The following is an 18,127-nucleotide window of genomic DNA, read 5'->3' on the forward strand; positions in this document are numbered from 1 at the left end:
AGAGAGAGAGAGAGAAACAGAGAGTGAGAGAGATGACAGATACTCATTTCTGCTGGTCACCTACTAACAGTAAGAGCACATTCAAATTGCAGGAGCTGCTTGCTGCCCCCTCTGCACCCCCAGTCTGCTTGTCATGGGAAAGAAGCACTGGGTCGTTGTGGAAGTAGATCACCCAAGCCCCCCACCCTCCACCCATCAGTCTGTGTCCCGGGGTTACCACCGGGGGAGGGGGTGTCACTAAACCACCATCAGTATCCATTAGGAAATCTGCAGATGCTGGAAATTCAAGCAACAACTCACACAAAATGCTGGTGGAACACAGCAGGCCGGGCAGCATCTATAGGGAGAAGCCTGTCGACGTTTTGGGCCGAGACCCTTTGTCAGGGCTAACGGAAAGGAAAGATAGTAAGAGGGAACTTGGCCTGAAATGTCGACAGCGCTTCTCCCTATAGATGCTGCCTGACCTGCTGTGTTCCACCAGCATTTTGTGTGTGTTGTTGTTTCAGTATCCATTCGTCACCTTGGTTCCTGCTCCCAACTTTTATTTCCACCTCTTCACATACTCATCACCTTGGGGATGTCCCCTCCTCCCACTTTCATCACATGGCAGTGACAGCCCCCACCCCAGCAACAGCCAGTCACTGATTACACTGGCCCCTCAGCTTCACTCACCCATGATATTTATCCAGAGTTAGTCCTATTTCCCATATCACTCTAGACCTCACTAACTGGGGGGGGGGGGGTGTTCAAACCACTCTATTCCAGGGGGAGGCTTTTCACACCTCCCTGTCCTGGAGGGAAGGGACTGTCCAAATGCTATTTTAAATGTTGTAATTGTCCCTGCCTATGCCACCCGCTCTGGCAGCTTTTACACACCCAGAAACCTGACCCTCAGATTCCATTAACTCTCCACCCTCCGGGCTTGTAAACTCCCCTGCCCGGGAGAAACAACTGTCACTATTCAGCTTATATACACCCATCATGATTTAATAAACCGCTATATGGCCACCCTTCAGCCTCCACCGGTCCAGGGTAAACAGTCTCAGTCTTGTTATAAATCAAACTCTGGTACTGGTAATGTCCTGATGGACCTAACAGTGCCCATTCCCTTCTCTTATCCCCTTTCTCTCTTACTCACTCTTTCATCCACCCCCTCTCCCCTCCCCTCACTTTCCCTGCCTGATGGTCTCCACCCCCTCTCACTCTCCTGCCCTCACTTTCTCTGCTAGATAAACTCTCTCCATCCCTCACCCCTCTCTCACTCCCGTTCCCTCACTTTTCCTGCCCAATGGTCTCTCTCCATCCTTCTCCCCTCTCTCACTCCCTCCTCCCCTACTGACATTTCTAGTCCAGAGCATCGACTGATTCTCCCACCGCAGATCCTGTCTGATCTCTTTTGAATGCTTCAACCATTTTCCAAATGTATTTATTTCCCTCTTCCCACCTCTCACTCTCTCTCTCTTCATCCAGCACTCTGCCTTACTCTTGTGCTTTCTCCATATCTATTTCACCAGCTGAGCCCCGTCCCATCGTCTGTGTGTCATGGAGACTCCCCCGCCCCTTTGGGTGTCAATCCGTGCTGTGGAGACTCTCCCACTCTACCCCTCTTTCTCTCCCCTTGGGCCTCCTTACCTCTCTCCTGCTCCTTCCCACCCTCTCCTCCCACTTCCCTCCCTTTTCCTCTCCCCCCCTCACCAACCCTCCTTCTCCCCTCCATCTCCTCCTCTTCTCCAAACCCTATCTCTATCCCCTATCTCCCTCCATCCCTCCCCTACAACCCCTTCTCTCCTTTACCTTCTCCATTCTCCTTCCCTCTTTCCCTCCTCCCTATTCTCCTCTCACTCTTCTCCCAACCCGTCCCTTTTCTTTCCCACTCCTCTTTCTCATTCCCTCCATCCCATGCTGTAGGAGCAGGGTGGAGGAGCCAGCTACTCACAGATGTTGGCCGTGCCTTTGGGGATGGGCAGGTAGGACCCTGCTCTCCAGGGCCGGCCTCGGAACGCTTTTTTGCACCGTCCGCAGTCGGGACCAGTCGTGTTGTGTTCACACTCGCAGGTCAGCTTCCCCTTCTCCACCACGCAGTTGTTGGCGTGTAGATTACACTTGCAGCTGGAGACAGGGCAAATGGGAAATCAGGACAGACCGAGGCCTCAGCTGTGCTTTCTGAAGCAAGTCTCTCTCCAGCCCTTGTGCCATCTGTATGCTCCCCTGGTCTCACCCCACCTCTCCCAGAAGTGGTGCTCACTCTGCCCGGCACCCTCTCCATCTCCCCAGGAAGGAGATCCATCTGCCAGGGGCCCTCTCCATCTCCCCAGGAAGGAGATCCATCTGCCAGGGGCCCTCTCCATCTCCCCAGGAAGGAGATCCATCTGCCAGGGGCCCTCTCCATCTCCCCAGGAAGGAGATCCATCTGCCAGGGGCCCTCTCCATCTCCCCAGGAAGGAGATCCATCTTGCTGGGGCCCTCTCCATCTCCCCAGGAAGGAGATCCATCTGCCAGGGGCCCTCTCCATCTCCCCAGGAAGGAGATCCATCTGCCAGGGGCCCTCTCCATCTCCCCAGGAAGGAGATCCATCTTGCTGGGGCCCTCTCCATCTCCCCAGGAAGGAGATCCATCTGCCAGGGGCCCTCTCCATCTCCCCAGGAAGGAGATCCATCTGCCAGGGGCCCTCTCCATCTCCCCAGGAAGGAGATCCATCTGCCAGGGGCCCTCTCCATCTCCCCAGGAAGATCCATCTGCCAGGGGCCCTCTCCATCTCCCCAGGAAGGAGATCCATCTGCCAGGGGCCCTCTCCATCTCCCCAGGAAGATCCATCTGCCAGGGGCCCTCTCCATCTCCCCAGGAAGATCCATCTGCCAGGGGCCCTCTCCATCTCCCCAGGAAGGAGATCCATCTGCCAGGGGCCCTCTCCCTCCCCAGGAAGGAGATCCATCTGCCAGGGGCCCTCTCCATCTCCCCAGGAAGGAGATCCATCTGCCAGGGGCCCTCTCCATCTCCCCAGGAAGGAGATCCATCTGCCAGGGGCCCTCTCCATCTCCCCAGGAAGGAGATCCATCTGCCAGGGGCCCTCTCCATCTCCCCAGGAAGGAGATCCATCTGCCAGGGGCCCTCTCCATCTCCCCAGGAAGGAGATCCATCTGCCAGGGGCCCTCTCCATCTCCCCAGGAAGGAGATCCATCTGCCAGGGGCCCTCTCCATCTCCCCAGGAAGGAGATCCATCTGCCAGGGGCCCTCTCCATCTCCCCAGGAAGGAGATCCATTTGCCAGGGGCCCTCTCTATCTCCCCAAAAGGGCTCAGCCTATGCCTGGGACCATCCACATCCCCAAAATGTCACCCCATCTGCTTGGGACTGGGTCCATCTCTCTGGGACAGTGCTTGCTCTACTTGCAACCTGTTTAATCTCCCCAGGTCAGTGCACTTTACTTAGGACCCTCTCCATCTCCCCAGGAGAACCATCCATCTGCTTGGGACCCTCTCTGTCTCGTCAGGATGGCATTCCATATGCTCAGTACCCTCCCTATATCCCCAGGATTGTGCTCCTTCTCACAGGACCCTCTCGCAAACTCTGGGATGGCATCCATCTGCTTGATAGGTACCTGCTCCATCTCCCCAGGACAGCATTCTTCCTTTCTGCAGGATGTTGCTCCCTCTACACAAGATCCTGTCTAATTCCCTGGGAGGGTGTTCCCTATATACAAGACCCTGTCTATCTCCCAGGGAGGGTGTTCCCTCTACACAAGACCCTGTCTATCTCCCAGGGAAGGTGCTCCCTATACACAAGACCCTGTCTATCTCCCAGGGAGGGTGTTCCCTCTACACAAGACCCTGTCTATCTCCCAGGGAGGATGCTCCCTATACACAAGACCCTGTCTATCTCCCAGGGAGGGTGTTCCCTCTACACAAGACCCTGTCTATCTCCCAGGGAGGGTGCTCCCTATACACAAGACCCTGTCTATCTCCCAGGGAGGGTGTTCCCTCTACACAAGACCCTGTCTATCTCCCAGGGAGGGTGCTCCCTATACACAAGACCCTGTCTATCTCCCAGGGAGGGTGCTCCCTTGACACATGACCTCTCTGGTTTCCAGGGGTGGGGGGGGGGGTGCTCCCTCTAGACAAGACTGTCCATCTCCTCGTGAGAGCACTCTCTCTGCATAGGATCCTCTCCATCTCACTGGGTGGGGGCAGCGCTCCCTTTATACAGGAGCCTGTCCGGCTCTCAGGGGGTGGGGAGAGCTCTGTCTGCACAGGACCCCTCTCCAGGAGGGAGTTCCTTCTACAAAGTTCCCATCTTCCTGGGAGGTCGTTCCCTCTACACAGGACACTCTCCTTCTCCCCTGTATGGCACTCCAGCCATCCAGGACACTCTCTGTCTCCCTGGGATGGCACTCGATCTGCCTGGGGTCCTCTTCATCTCGCTAGGAGGGTATTCTATCTGTCATGGACCCTACTCCCCCCCTTAGGACAACAGCAGGGATGTACTCCTTCTTCCTGGGACAAAGCTCCATCTGTCCAGGAGCCTCTCCCTCTCCCCTGGACAGTGCTCCCTCTGGCTGGGAAAATGCGCCCTCTCCCTGGCACCCCCTTCAAAACTGGGGCTTAGAACTTTCCTCAGACGGGCTGACCCGCAGGAGGATGAGAAGGCAGTGATCCCTGATGGGAAGGGGTCTGTGAAGATTTCCTCCCCAACTCTCTCTGGTTAATGGGCCAGTCACTGGCTCTTCCTGCAGGAGCTGGTTTCTTCACTGCAGCCACCCCTTCCCAATGGAACCCTTTGGAGGGGGAATATTCTGCACATTGCCAGAGATGTACAGAAGCTTAAAGTCCCTAGGTGCTGCCCTTCTCTGGCGGCCGAGTCCTGGGCTGAGGGATTCCCCTCCTTTCTCCACTAACACCCCATCCTCCCCGACACTTCAGCTGTTACACAGGACATAATCTTTGCAAAATGGGCAGGGAAGCTAGTGGAGGTATCAGTGGGGGAGAGGGGAGTTTTGGGAATAGTGTTGGTAACTCTGTTACTCTGGAAAGGAGCAGATGGCTTGAGAAGCATCTATAAGACCCCAAGACCTTAATACACAGGAGCAGAATTAGCCTTTGGGTCTGCTGCACCTCAACCCCAATCTCCTGCCTTCTCCCTGTAACCTTTGAGGCCCTGACTAATCAAGAACCTATCAACATCCTCTTTAAATATCCCAAGTGGCTTGGCAAAAAAATTCCAAAAGCTCACCACAGTCTGGCTAAAGAAATTCCTCCTCATCTCTGTCCTAAAGTGACATCTCTCTATTCTGTGCCCTCTGGTCCTAGACTCTCCTGTGAGTAAAAGGGAATTGTTGACAGTTCTAACATGGGGCTTCAGCCTGAAATGCTCCCCCCACAGACACTGCTCGATTTGCTGAGTCGCACGGTGGATTGTTTGTTGCGACGGATTCCAGCGCCCAGGTCACATGTTGCCAAGGAACAGGGGCAGTCCCTAAGTCCCCATCAAGGAATGGAAGAGGGCAGATTTCAGTGGTGAGAATCAGTTGCCGCATTTACAAGCGGGTGAGAGTTCAGCACAGGGATGAAATGTCATCAGTGTAGACGAGTTAGCAAGGAAACGATGGGCTGAATATGAGTGCAATATGTCATAATGACTCATGAAGCATGTTGGAACGGTGGCGCTGTTCAGGGAGATGTTGAAGATGTTGGTGAGAACATCTGCTAGCTGGTCCGCACATCCTCTAAGCACTCTACCAGGGATGTTGTCTGGTCCAGCAACCTTCCGTGGGCTGACCCTACACGGGGTTCTTACATCGGTCAGAGTGAGACACAGCACCTGGTCATTTGTAGGAGGGGTGGACTTCTTCGCCGCCACGTCATTTTCCACCTCAAAACGGGCATAGAAAATATGAAATACCCTGTGTAAAAACCCTTCAGATCCATGTTGAAACCCTTCCTCTCACCTTAAACAATTACATTACAGCCAGAGACAGGCCATGTGGCCCACAATGATGAGCAGAATTGTTCAAGGTAATAATGCCTAATTACACTTAACTCTTCTGTCTGCATTCCCTGCACACCCAGGTGTGCCTGTAAAACCCTCAGTCGCTCCACCCACATCCCTGAGTGTCTCTCAAACCCCCCACCATCATCACCAGAGGCAGCGCATTCCTTGAACCCAAAATATCCTGAACAAAATCATCCTGGATACTGAGGGAGGAGCAGTGCCTCCAATCACCTTTATACAGGGGTCTGTGGGAGGAGCCACAGGAGCAGTCAGCAGGGGGGGGGGGGGGCGTGTCCAGACAGGTATATGTAGTTCAACACACCCACATCCTTGAGTGTCCCTGAAACCCACCACCATCATCTCCACAGGCAGCGCATTCCTTGAACCCAAAATATCCTGAACAAAATCATCCTGGAGACTGAGGGAGGAGCAGTGCCTCCAATCACCTTTATACCGGGTGTGGGAGGGGCCACAGGAGCAGTCAGCGGGGGGGGGGGGGGGGGGGCGTGTCCAGACAGGTATATGTAGTTCAACACACCCACATCCTTGAGTGTCCCTGAAACCCACCACCATCATCTCCACAGGCAGGGCATTCCTTGAACCCAAAATACTGTGTGAAATGCTTGCTATGTACATCTCTTTGGAAATCCTCTGGCATGAGATATTTCATCCCCGGGGATTATTCTCTCTGTGGTTCCAATAATCTCATAAACCTCTGTCAGATCTCCCTTCAGCCTCTGCTGTTCCAGAGAATAGAACTGATGTTTGTCCAACCTCTCGTTATAGCACAAGCCTTCTAATCATGGCAGCATGCTGTTCATTCTGTGCCCTCTCCAAAATCTTCATATCTATCCTGTAATGGGATGATTAGAACTGTATGCAATACTCCAGACTATTTCCAGACTTGTGTACTTGCCTCGCCTCATAATTTCAAGCCAAATGCCATGTACTTTCTTCACTACAGCCACTTTCAGGGACTTATGGATTTGTACTCCAATAGCCCTCTTTGCAAGAAGAGTTCTGCCATTAACTTGTGTCCTGTCCATTTACATTTGACCTCCCAAACTGTAACACCTCACACTTGTCATCTGCCTTTTCTTTGCTCATATCTACAACTATTCAGTACTGTTCAAAAATTTCAGCATCTGAGCTATATATATATGCGTTTAAGACTTGCACAGTACGGTATGGATCACTGTATCCTTTCCAAGTATCTCCACTATACATAATAGCAGCAATCATTGTGTCATCCCACCCATTGTGGTCATTTATAGACCTGACAAACACTTGCATTTGTAGGGCAAGCTGATGGGTGGCAATATCACAACCAGCCACATTGAGTTGCGGTTCACTCTGACATGATGATGTAATGATCTGTGTTTGTAGGACAATAAAGTAGTTGTTACAGTTTCCCTTCAACGTTAAATAGCTTTGCTGTTTTATATACACAAAAGTACATTGATGACCCTGATGGTCCAGGATGATTCCAGAGTTACTGACCACATCAGACACAGCAGTCATTTTCAAACTGCCGCAGTTTTGGGAGCAACATGCCGTTGTGTGGTTTGTACAAGGTGAAGCCCAGTTTGCACTGTGAGAAACCTCCGCGGATATTACAATACAGCAGCATCGCGGAACAGTTCCACAGTAGCCAGAGTGGCAAGTCTTGTTTGCATGGTAGTTCGCCTCCCAGGTGCCAGGGCCCGGGATCTTTCTGATTGTGTCCATGCTATTCTGAAGTGGGAAGGAGAACAGCCAGAGGTCGTGGTACACATTAGTACCAAAGAATAGGTAGGAAAAGGGAGGAGTTCCTGAAAACTGACTACAGGGAGTTAGGAAGGAAGCTGAGAAGCAGGACCTCAAAGGTAGTAATCTCGGGATTACTGCCTGTGCCATGTGACAATAAGTATAGGAATAGAACGAGGTGGAAGATAAATGCGTGGCTGAGGGATGGGAACATAGGGCAGGGATTCAGGTTTCTGGATCATTGGGACCTCTTTTGGGGCAGGTGTGGCCTGTACAAGAAGGATGGGTTGCACTTGAATCCAAAGGGGCCCAATATCCTGGTGGGAAGTTTGCAAAGGCTACTGGGAAGAGTTTAAACTAGAATTGCTGAAGTGACGAACGAAGAGGCAGTTGGCTCACAAAAAGAGAAAGCCTGGAGACAGTGCAAGAGGGAATATAGGCTGATGATAGAGAAGGGATGCACTCAGACTGATGGTTTGAGATGTGTCCATTTTAATGCAAGGAGTATTATGAACAAAGGGGATGAGCTTAGAGCTTGGATCAGTACTTGAAGCTATGATGTTGTGGCCATTACAGAGACTTGGATGGCTCAGGGGCAGGAATGGCTTCAAATTAACTTCAAATGCCAAGCTTTAGATGTCTCAGAAAGAACAGGGAGAGAGGCAAAAGAGGTGGGGGCGTGGCACCGTTGATCAGAGATAATGCCATAGCTGCAGAAAAAGAGGAAGTTAAGGAGGGATTGTCTACTGAGTCTCTGTGGGTGGAAGTTAGGAACAGAAAGGGGTCAATAACTCTACTGAGTGTTTTTCATAGACTGCCCAAAAGTAACAGGGACATTGATGAGCAGATAGGGAGACAGATTCTGGAAATGTGTAGTAATAACAGGGTTGTCGTGGTGAGAGATTTTAATTTCCCAAATATCGATTGGCATCTTCCTAGATGAGACGTTTAGATGGGGTGGAGTTTGTTAGGTGTGTTCAGGAAGGTTTCTTGACATGATATGTAGACAATCCTACAAGAGGAGAGGCTGTACTTGATCTGGTATTGGGAAATGAACCTGGTCAGGTGTTAGACCTCTCAGAGGGAGAGCATTTTGGAGATAGTGATCACAATTCAATCTCCTTTACCATAGCATTGGAGAGGGATAGGAACAGACAAGTTAGGAAAGCGTTTAATTGGAGTAAAGGGAAATATGAGGCTATCAGGAAGGAACTTGGAAGTATAAACTGGGAACAGATGTTCTCAGGGAAATGTACGGAAGAAATATGGCAAATACTTCGGATATTTGCATGGAGTTCTGCATAGGTATGTTCCAATGAGACAGGGAAAGGTTGGTAGCATACAGGAAGGCTGTAGTAAATCTAGTCAGGAAGAAAAGAAGAGCTTACGTCGGGTTAAAAAAATAGGTAATGATACAGATCTATACGATTATAAGGATAGCAGAAAGGAGCTTAAGAATGAAATTAGGAGAGTCAGAAGGGGCCATGAGAAGGCCTTGGCGGACAGGATTAAGGAAAACCCCAAGGCATTCTACAAATATGTGAAGAGCAAGTTAAGGTTTGAGAGAATAGGACCAATCAAGTGTGACAGTGGAAAAGTGTGTATGGAACCGGAGGAGAGAGCAGAGGTACATAAAGAGTACTTTGATTCAGTATTCACTACGAAAAAGGATCTTGGTGATTGTAGGGATGACTTGCAGTGGACTGAAAAGCTTGAGCATGTAGATATTAAGGAACAGGATGGGCTGGAGCTTTTGGAAAGCATCAAGTCGGATAAGTTGCCAGGACCAGATGAGATGTATCCCAGGCTACTGTGGGAGGTGAGGGAGGAGATTGCTGAGCCTCTGGAGATGATGTTTACATCATCAATGTGGATGTGAGAGGTTCTGGAGGAATGGAGGGTTGCAGATGTTGTTCCCTTATACAAGAAATGGAGTAGAGATTGCCCAGGAAATTATAGACGTGTGAGTCTTACGTTAGTGGTTGGTAAGTTGATAGAGAAGATCCTGACAGGCAGGAGTTATGAACATTTGGAGAGGCATAATATGATTAGGAATAGTCAGCATGGCTTTGTCAAAGGCAAGTCGTGCCTTATGAACCTGACTGAATTTTTTGAGCATGTGAATAAACACATTGATGAAGGTAGAGCAGTAGATGTAGTGTATATGGATTTCAGCAAGGCGTTTGATAAGGTTTCCCATGCAAGGCTTATTGAGAAAGTAAGGAGGCATGGGATCCAAGGGGACATTGCTTTGTGGATCCAGAACTGGCTTGCCCACAGAAGACAAAGAGTGGTTGTAGAGTGGTCATATTCTGTATGGAGGTTGTACCAGTGGTGTGCCTCAGGGATCTGACCTGGGACCCCCTACTCTTCATGATTTTTATAAATAACCTGAATGAGGAAGTGAAGGGCTGGGTTAGTAAATTTGCTGATGACACAAAGATTAGGGGTGTTGTGGATAGTATGGAGGGTTGTCAGAGGTTACAGCTAAACATTTATGGGATGCAAAACTGGGCTGAGAAGTGGCAAATGGAGTTCAACCCAGATAATGTGAGGTGGGTCATTTTGATATGTCAAATATAGTATTAATGGTAAGACTCTTGGCAGTGTGGAGGATAAGAGGGATTTTGGGGTCCCAGTAAGCAGGTTGACTCTATGGTTAAGAAGGCATACGGTGCATTGGCCTTCATCAATCGCGGGATTGAGTTTAAGAGCAGAGAGGTAATATTGCCCTTATACTTGATCCTGGTCAGATCCCACTTGGAGCACTGTGCTCATTTCTGGTCACCTCACTACAGGAAGGATGTGGAAACTGTAGAAAGTGTGCAGAGAGGACTTACAAGGATGTTGCCTGGATTGGGGAGCATTCTTTATGAGAGTAGGTTGAAGGAACTCAGCCTACTCTCCTTGGAGTGACAGAGGATGAGAGGTGACCTGATAGAGGTGTACAAGACGATGAGAGGCATTGATTGTGTGGATAGTCAGAGATTTTTTTCCCAGGGCTGAAATGGCTAGCACGAGAGGGCATAGTTTTAAGGTGCTTGTAAGAAGGTACAGAGGAGATGTCAGGGGTAAGCTTTTTACGCAGAGAGTGGTGAGTGCGTGGAATGGGCTGCTAGCGACTGTGGTGGAGGCAGAAACAATTGTGTCTTTTAAGAGACTCCTGGATGGATACATGGAGCTTAGTAAAATAGGGGGCTATGGGTAAACCTGGGTAGTTCTAAGGTAAGGACATGTTCATCACAGCTTTGTGGGCTGAAGAGCCTGTATTGTGCTGTAGTTTTTCTGTGTTTCTATTTTTCGATGTTTGAACAGCTACCTGAGTGCTAAAAGTACCATATGCTGAAAAATCACCTACTATAGACTTTTGGACTATTGTGATCTGAGCGCACCAAACTGTCGCTATCCTTGGGTGAGTTTTTTTTCTCCTTGCATGGGAGTTTTTCTTATTTTTTTAAACCATATAAGAGAAGATCTAGCACAGTGGGCATCGTTGGAGTGGGGGTAGAGTCAGAGTGGGAACTTAGAGGCTTTGATGAGAAGAGGCCGAGGCCAAAGAAACAGGGAAAAAGGGTAGGTTTTTCCTTTTGTTCTGGCTTATTTCTGATCATTGTACAGTGTAGGCAGGATGGCAGATATAGTGGAATGCTCCTCCTGTAGGTTGTGGGAATTCATGGAACCTGATAGTACCCCTGATGACTACATCTGCGGGAAGTGCAGCCAATTCCAGCTCATGAAAGATCAGATTAAGGAGCTAGAGCTAGAGTTGAATGAACTAAGGATCATCAGGTAGGCAAAGCAATTGATAGATATCAATCGGGGAGTAGATGGATGAAAACTGAAAGCAGTAAAAGGAGAAGGAAGTCAGTGCAGGGTCCATCTGTGGCCATTCCCCTCAGTAACAGGTTTACCCCTTTGGATACTGCTTTGGGGGATGACCTATCTGGGCAAGGCAGCAGCAGCCAGACCAATAGCACTGCGGTCAGCTCTGAGCCTCAGAAGGGAAGGGTGAAGTGAAGTGGAGCAACAGTCATAGGGAACTTAATAGGGGGACAGACAGGAGATTCTGCAGCAGCAGAAAAGACACCAGGATAGTGTGTTACCTCCCGGGTCCTCAGGTCCTGGATGTCTCTGAGCGGTTGCAGAATATTCTTGAAGGGGTGGGTGAGCAGCGGGTACCAATGACATTGGAAGGAAAGGGGTATGTAAACTTGCTGTGTAAGTTACTGCACAGTAAGCTTAGGGAATTAGGAAGGAGGCTAAAGAGCAAGACCTCCAAGGTGGTAATCTCTGGATTACTCCCGGTGCAACGAGATAGGGAAGATCAGAACAGGAAGACAGTGCAGACAAATGAGTGGCTGAGGAGATGGTGCAGGGGGCAGGGCTTCGAGTTCTTGGATCATCGGAACCTTTTCTGGGGAAAGGGAATGACCTGAACAAGTAGGACGGATTGCACCTAAACTGGAGGGGAACCAATATCCTGGGAGGGAAGTTTGCTAATGCAATTGGGGAGGGTTTAAACTAGATTTGCAGGGGGATGGAAGTGAAGTGAAGAGGCAGAGGATGGGGAGGTTGGTGCACGAGTAGAGACAGCTTGTAGGGAGTTTGTGAGGAAGGATAGGCAGATGATAGAGTAAAGATGCACTCAACCTGATGGTTTGAGATGTGTTTATTTTAATGCAGAGTGTCATAAACAAGGCAGGTGAACTTAGAGTGTGGATCAATACGTGGAACTATGATGTTGTGGCCATTACAGAGACTTAGATGACTCAGAAGCAGGAATGGCTGCTGAATGTGCCAGGTTTTAGATTATTCAAAAAGGACAGGGAGGGAGGCAAAAGAAGTGGAGGTGTGGCACTGCACATCAGGGATAGTATCACAGCTGCAGAAAAGGAGGAAGCCATGGAGGGACACACACAAAATGCTGGAGGAACTCAGCAGACAAAGCAGCACCTTTGGAAAAGAATAGTCAACCTCGGGCCGAAACAATGGATGGGCTACTGAGTCGGTATGAGTAGAAGTCAGAAACAGGATGGGGGCGATAACTCTACTGGGTGTTTATTTATAGCCAATTACTTGTCTGCTGGACTATAGTTTCCTTTCTTCTGCCTCTCTCCCTTCCTGATATTCATTAGGATTCTATCCCCGCTCCGACCTGCTATCGATTCTCCAAGAGCTTTTGTCCGCTGAGCACTGTTATAGCTTTGGACAAGTTCCCTCAGTGTAGTTCTAGTGTCAACTGCAAGCTTCCCTGGTCACCACCTGTTGTTACCTGGCTTATCCCTGTAGATCATTTGCTAACCAGCAGCACACAAACCACGGGAGGAGCTCAGCAGGTCAGGCAGCTTCAATGGAGGGGAGAAAACTATTGATGTTTTAGGCTGAGATACTTCATCAGGACTGGAAAGTCAGAATAAGACAGTGAATGAAGGGAACGAGTATATGTTGGCTGGTAATAAGTGTAAAGAGGTGAGAAGGAAGGTGGGTAGGTGGGGAGGGGTATAAGAAGCTGGGAAAAGGTAATGGGATGAAGAAACAGTAATCTGTTTCCATGGAGCAAAGGGAAGGAGATGGGGAGCCAGAGGGAGATAAGATTGTAGGTTGTAAGAGAAGGGGAGGAGAAAGAAGGAGTGAAGAAGCACAGGAATGAAGGAAAACAGAGGGGAATAGTTGGGAGAAATTGGAGAAATCAATGTTCATGCCATCAGATTGGAGACTACGCAGATGGAATATCTGATCTCAATATGTCAGAGCAGCAGTCCATGGACTGACATGTTGGAATGGAAATGGGAAGTGGAATTGATATGGGTAACCACTGGGAAATCCTGCCTTTTGTGGTGGATGGAGTGAAGGTGTTCGGCGTTGGTTCTCACCATTGTAGAGGAGGCCATACCAGGAGCACTGGATACTGTAGATGACCCCGACAGACTCGCAGGTGAAATGTTGCCTCACCTGGAAAGACTGCTTGAGAACCTGAATGTTTGTGAGGGAGGAGGTTAGGGGCAAGTGTAGCACTCTCTGCAGTTGTAGGGTTAAGTACCAGGAGGGAGTCTGGTAGGGAGGGATGAATGGATGAGGGAGTCACAGACAGAGTGATCCCTAAAGAGTCCAGAGTTAGGGGAGGGAAAACTGTGTGTGGTAGTGAAATCTGTTTACTCTCCAGTCATCTGATACCTCACCTGTGGCTAACAAAGGTGCAAAAACCTCTGCCAGGGTCCCAATTATCTCCTCTCTTGCTCCCCATAGCAACTAGAGATAGATCTCTCCCAGAGATTTATCATTGCTTGGTATCAGGAGCCCGAGAACACTGAGAGCCTCGCTGAGAGTAAAAGAGCATATTCCAATCTCTGCATGCCATGAAACTCACTGAACACTTGGCTCACTCCAGCTAGCCCAGTATGCAACAGTATGTTGGTCTAACAGTATGCATTCCTAAAGGTTAATTTGCATACATACAGTATAAATGAGCTTCCAGTAGAAGTGGTAGAGGAAGGTTCGGTACTGTCATTTAAAGTAAAATTGGATAGGTATATGGATAGGAAAGGAATGGAGTGTTATGGGCTGAGTGCAGGCCAGTGGGACTGGGTGAGTGTAAGTGTTGGCACGGACTAGAAGGGCCGAGATGGCCTGTTTCCATGCTGTAATTGTTATATGTTATATCGTTATAAATCATGCATAAGGACTCCGAAGTCCCCTTGCACCTCAGTTTTTTTTTGTATTTTCTCTCTATTTAGAAAATAGTCAATCCTTTCATTTCTTCTACCAAAGTGCATCACCATACACTTCCCGACACTGTATTCCACCTGCCATTTCTTTGCCTATTCTCCTAATCTGTCTAGGTCCATCTGTAGCCTCTATATTTTTTCAAAACTACCTACCTCTCCACCTATCTTCCTATTGTCTGCAAACTTTGCAATAAAGCCATCAATTCTATCATCCAAATCATTGACATGTAACATAAAAAGAACTGGTCCCAGCACAGACCCTGGAAAACCACTAGCCACCAGCAGCCAGCCATAAAAGGCTCCTTTTATTCCCATTCTTTGGCTCCTGCCAATCAGCCACTGATTTATCCAAGCCAGAATCTTTCCTGTAATACCATTACTAAGCAGCCTCATGTGTGGCACCTTGTCAAAGGCCTTCTGAAAATCCAAGTACACAACATCTACTGATTCTTAGTCTATCTTGTCTGTTATTTCTTCAAAGAATTCCAACAGCTTTGTCAGACAAGATTTTTCACTGAGGCCTCCAAGTACCCTGAGACCTCATCCTTAATAATCGACTCCAACATATTCTCAACCACTGAGGTCAAAATAACTAGCCTATAGTTCCCTTTTTTCAGCCTCTCTACTTGAAGAATGGAGTGACATTTGAAATTCTCCAGTACTCCAGAATCTAGTGATATTTGGAAGATCATTACTAGTGCCTCTGCAATCTCTTCAGCCACTTCTCTCAGAACCCTGGGGTGTACACCATCTGGTCCAGGCAACTTCAGCTTCCCAAGAACTTTCTCCCTAGTAATGGTAACTTCACATATTTCATGCCGCCTGACACCTGGATCTTCCACCATACTGCTAGTGTCTTCCACAGCAAAGACTGATGCAAAATACTTATTCGGTTCATCTACTATTTCCTTCTCCCCCAATAGTACCTCTCCAGCATTACTTTCTTGTGGTTCAATATCCACTCTCACCTCTCTTTTACACTTTATGTATCTGAAGAAACCTTTGGTATCCTTTCTGCTATTATTGGCTAGCTTACTTTCTCATTCCATCTTTACCTTCTTAATGACTTTTTTAGTTGGCTTCTGTTGGTTTTTAAAAACTTCCCACTAATTTCCCTCTAATTTTTGCTCTATTATATGCCATCTCTTTGCCTTTATGTTGGCTTTGACTTCTCTTGCTAGCCATGGTTGTGTCATCTTCCCTTTATAATACGTCTTCCTCTTTGAGATATATATATCCTGTGCTTTAGGAATTGCTTCCAGAAATTCTAGCCATTGCTGCTCTGCCGTCATCCCTGCCAGTGTTCTTTTCCAATCAATTCCGGCCAACTCCTCTCATGTATCTGTAATTCCCTTTATTCCACTGTAATACCAATTCATCTGATTTTACCTTCACCTCAAATTTCAGGGTGAATATGATCATATTATGATTACTTTCCCCTGAGGGTTCTTTTACCTTAAACTCTCTAATAAAATCTGGTTCATTACTCAACAACCAGTCAAGAATTGTCTTTCCTCTTGTGGGCTCAACCACAAGCTGCACTAAAGAACCATCTCTAGGCACTCCAGAAATTCTCCCTTCTGTAATCTTGTAATCCAGCACCAACTTGATTTTCCTAATCTCCCTGCACCTATAATGCTGCCATGACAGTGTAATTTCCTTACAGATCAATAAAGTATCTGTCTATCTATATTGAAGTTCCACATGACTTTTGTAACATTGCCTTTTTGGCATGCATTTTCTACCTCCCATTATAATTTGTAGACCACATCCCTGGTGGATGTTCCCTGACCCTGTGACTCAGATGTTCCCTGACCCTGTGTCCCAGATGTTTCCTGCCCCTGTGTCCCAGATGTTCCCCGACTCTGTGTCCCAGATGTTTCCTGCCCCTGTATCCCAGATGTTTCCCTGATTCCATGCCCCATATGTCTTCCTGACCTTGTTTTCCAGATGTTTCCCTGACCTGTGACCCAACTGTGAGTGTTGTCAAGGCTCTCACCGGCCGCGGATGTCCAGGTTGGAGATGGCGTAGAAGTACTTGGAGAGCCTTTGCTGGTCCACACTGGTGGCACCGGTGGCGGGCCTCAGCAGCCTGAGCCGCAGGTCAGTCAGTGTGAAGAAGTCCCTGAGCTCCTTGGTGGTATCAAGCTGACCATAGAGTGAGGCCATGTCCCGCAGTCGGGGGCCACCGAACAATGCAAATCTCTCCTGTATCTCAAAGCGCACCATCTTGTCCAATTTCCACACGTAGCCCCTGGAATACTCTTCTGTGCAGATTATGTCCAACACGGAGGCCGACTTCAGCTCCCGTGCCCTCCGCGGCTCCATCCCAAAGGAATTGAGGCAATCAGCTGCATAGAACTGGTAGGGCTGCCATGTCCGCCCATGGTCCAGGGACTTCTCAAGGACCATCTGCTCCGGCCGACCCGATTCAAAGGTGATGATGATGTCCTCAGTCAGCTCAATACTCTTGCCCCAGGACAGGGTGATGTTGACCAGCAGTGGTTTGGGGAAACTCTTCCAGGAGACACTCTGCCAAAAGGTGTTAGGGATGCGGCCCTCGTCATCCAGCATCAGCTCAGGTGGGTGTGCCAGCTCGGGGGTGTTAGCGTCACATTCATTATAACACATGTACGGATTCTCCTGAAAATAGAGAGGACAGAGGGTCAGACACAGGGACAGGTGCCCGTCACACAGCTTCTGGGGTCAGGCACTGGGTGACATTCCCAATGCACCAGCCCATCACACACTCCCTGGGTCAGGCACAGAGTAAAACTCTGTCCACTCTGACCCATCACACATTCCCGAGAGCAGATACAGAGTGAATTTCCCTCCACACCACCTCATCACACACTTCTGGGGTCAGGCACAGAGTGAAACTCCTTCTGTATTGTGCCATCACACATTCCCGGGATCAGATACAGAGTGAATCTCCCTCCACACTGCCCCATCACAAACTCCCGGGGTAAGAAACAGAGTGAAGCTTCCTCCCCACCATCCCATTGCACACTCCTAGGGTTAGTCACAGAATGACACACCGTCCACACCATTGCAATAAATACTTCTAGGGTCAGACAGAGAGTGCTCCCTCCACTAGTTCATCACACACTCTCAGGGTACTCCCTTTACACTGTCCATCCCACCCTCCTGGGGTCAGATTCCGAGTGAAATTCACTCTGCACGACTCCATCACACTGTCTCGGGGTCAGGCACAGTGAAGTCCCTTCACACTGTCCATCCCACCCTCCTGGGGTCAGATTCCGAGTGAAATTCACTCTGCACCACTCCATCACACTGTCTCGGGGTCAGGCACAGTGAAGTCCCTTCACACTGTCCCATCACACCCTCCTGGGGTCAGATTCCGAGTGAAATTCACTCTGCACGACTCCATCACACTGTCTCGGGGTCAGGCACAGTGAAGTCCCTTCACACTGTCCATCCCACCCTCCTGGGGTCAGATTCCGAGTGAAATTCACTCTGCACGACTCCATCACACTGTCTCGGGGTCAGGCACAGTGAAGTCCCCTCACGCTGTCCATCCCACCCTCCTGGGGTCAGATTCCGAGTGAAATTCACTCTGCATGACTCCATCACACTGTCTCGGGGTCAGGCACAGTGAAGTCCCTTCACGCTGTCCATCACACCCTCCTGGGGTCAGATTCCGAGTGAAAT

General features: G+C 49.2%; 1 protein-coding gene across 1 annotated transcript in view; it reads right to left on the reverse strand.

Moving 5' to 3' along the window:
* Positions 1-17,092, reverse strand: part of ntng1a (netrin g1a) — a 30,079-nt gene extending 12,987 nt beyond the window's left edge. Inside the window, exons 1-2 of the mRNA XM_059983659.1 lie at positions 16,455-17,092; positions 1,937-2,109 (exon numbers count right to left, since the gene is read on the reverse strand). Of these exons, the coding sequence (XP_059839642.1) occupies positions 1,937-2,109; positions 16,455-17,086 (805 nt within the window). The 5' untranslated portion in view covers positions 17,087-17,092. The remainder of the gene's footprint in view (positions 1-1,936; positions 2,110-16,454) is intronic.
* Between the last annotated feature and the right edge of the window lie 1,035 nt (positions 17,093-18,127).

The sequence above is a fragment of the Hypanus sabinus genome, chromosome 11, assembly GCF_030144855.1.
Source record: "Hypanus sabinus isolate sHypSab1 chromosome 11, sHypSab1.hap1, whole genome shotgun sequence".
Classification (NCBI taxonomy): domain Eukaryota; kingdom Metazoa; phylum Chordata; class Chondrichthyes; order Myliobatiformes; family Dasyatidae; genus Hypanus; species Hypanus sabinus.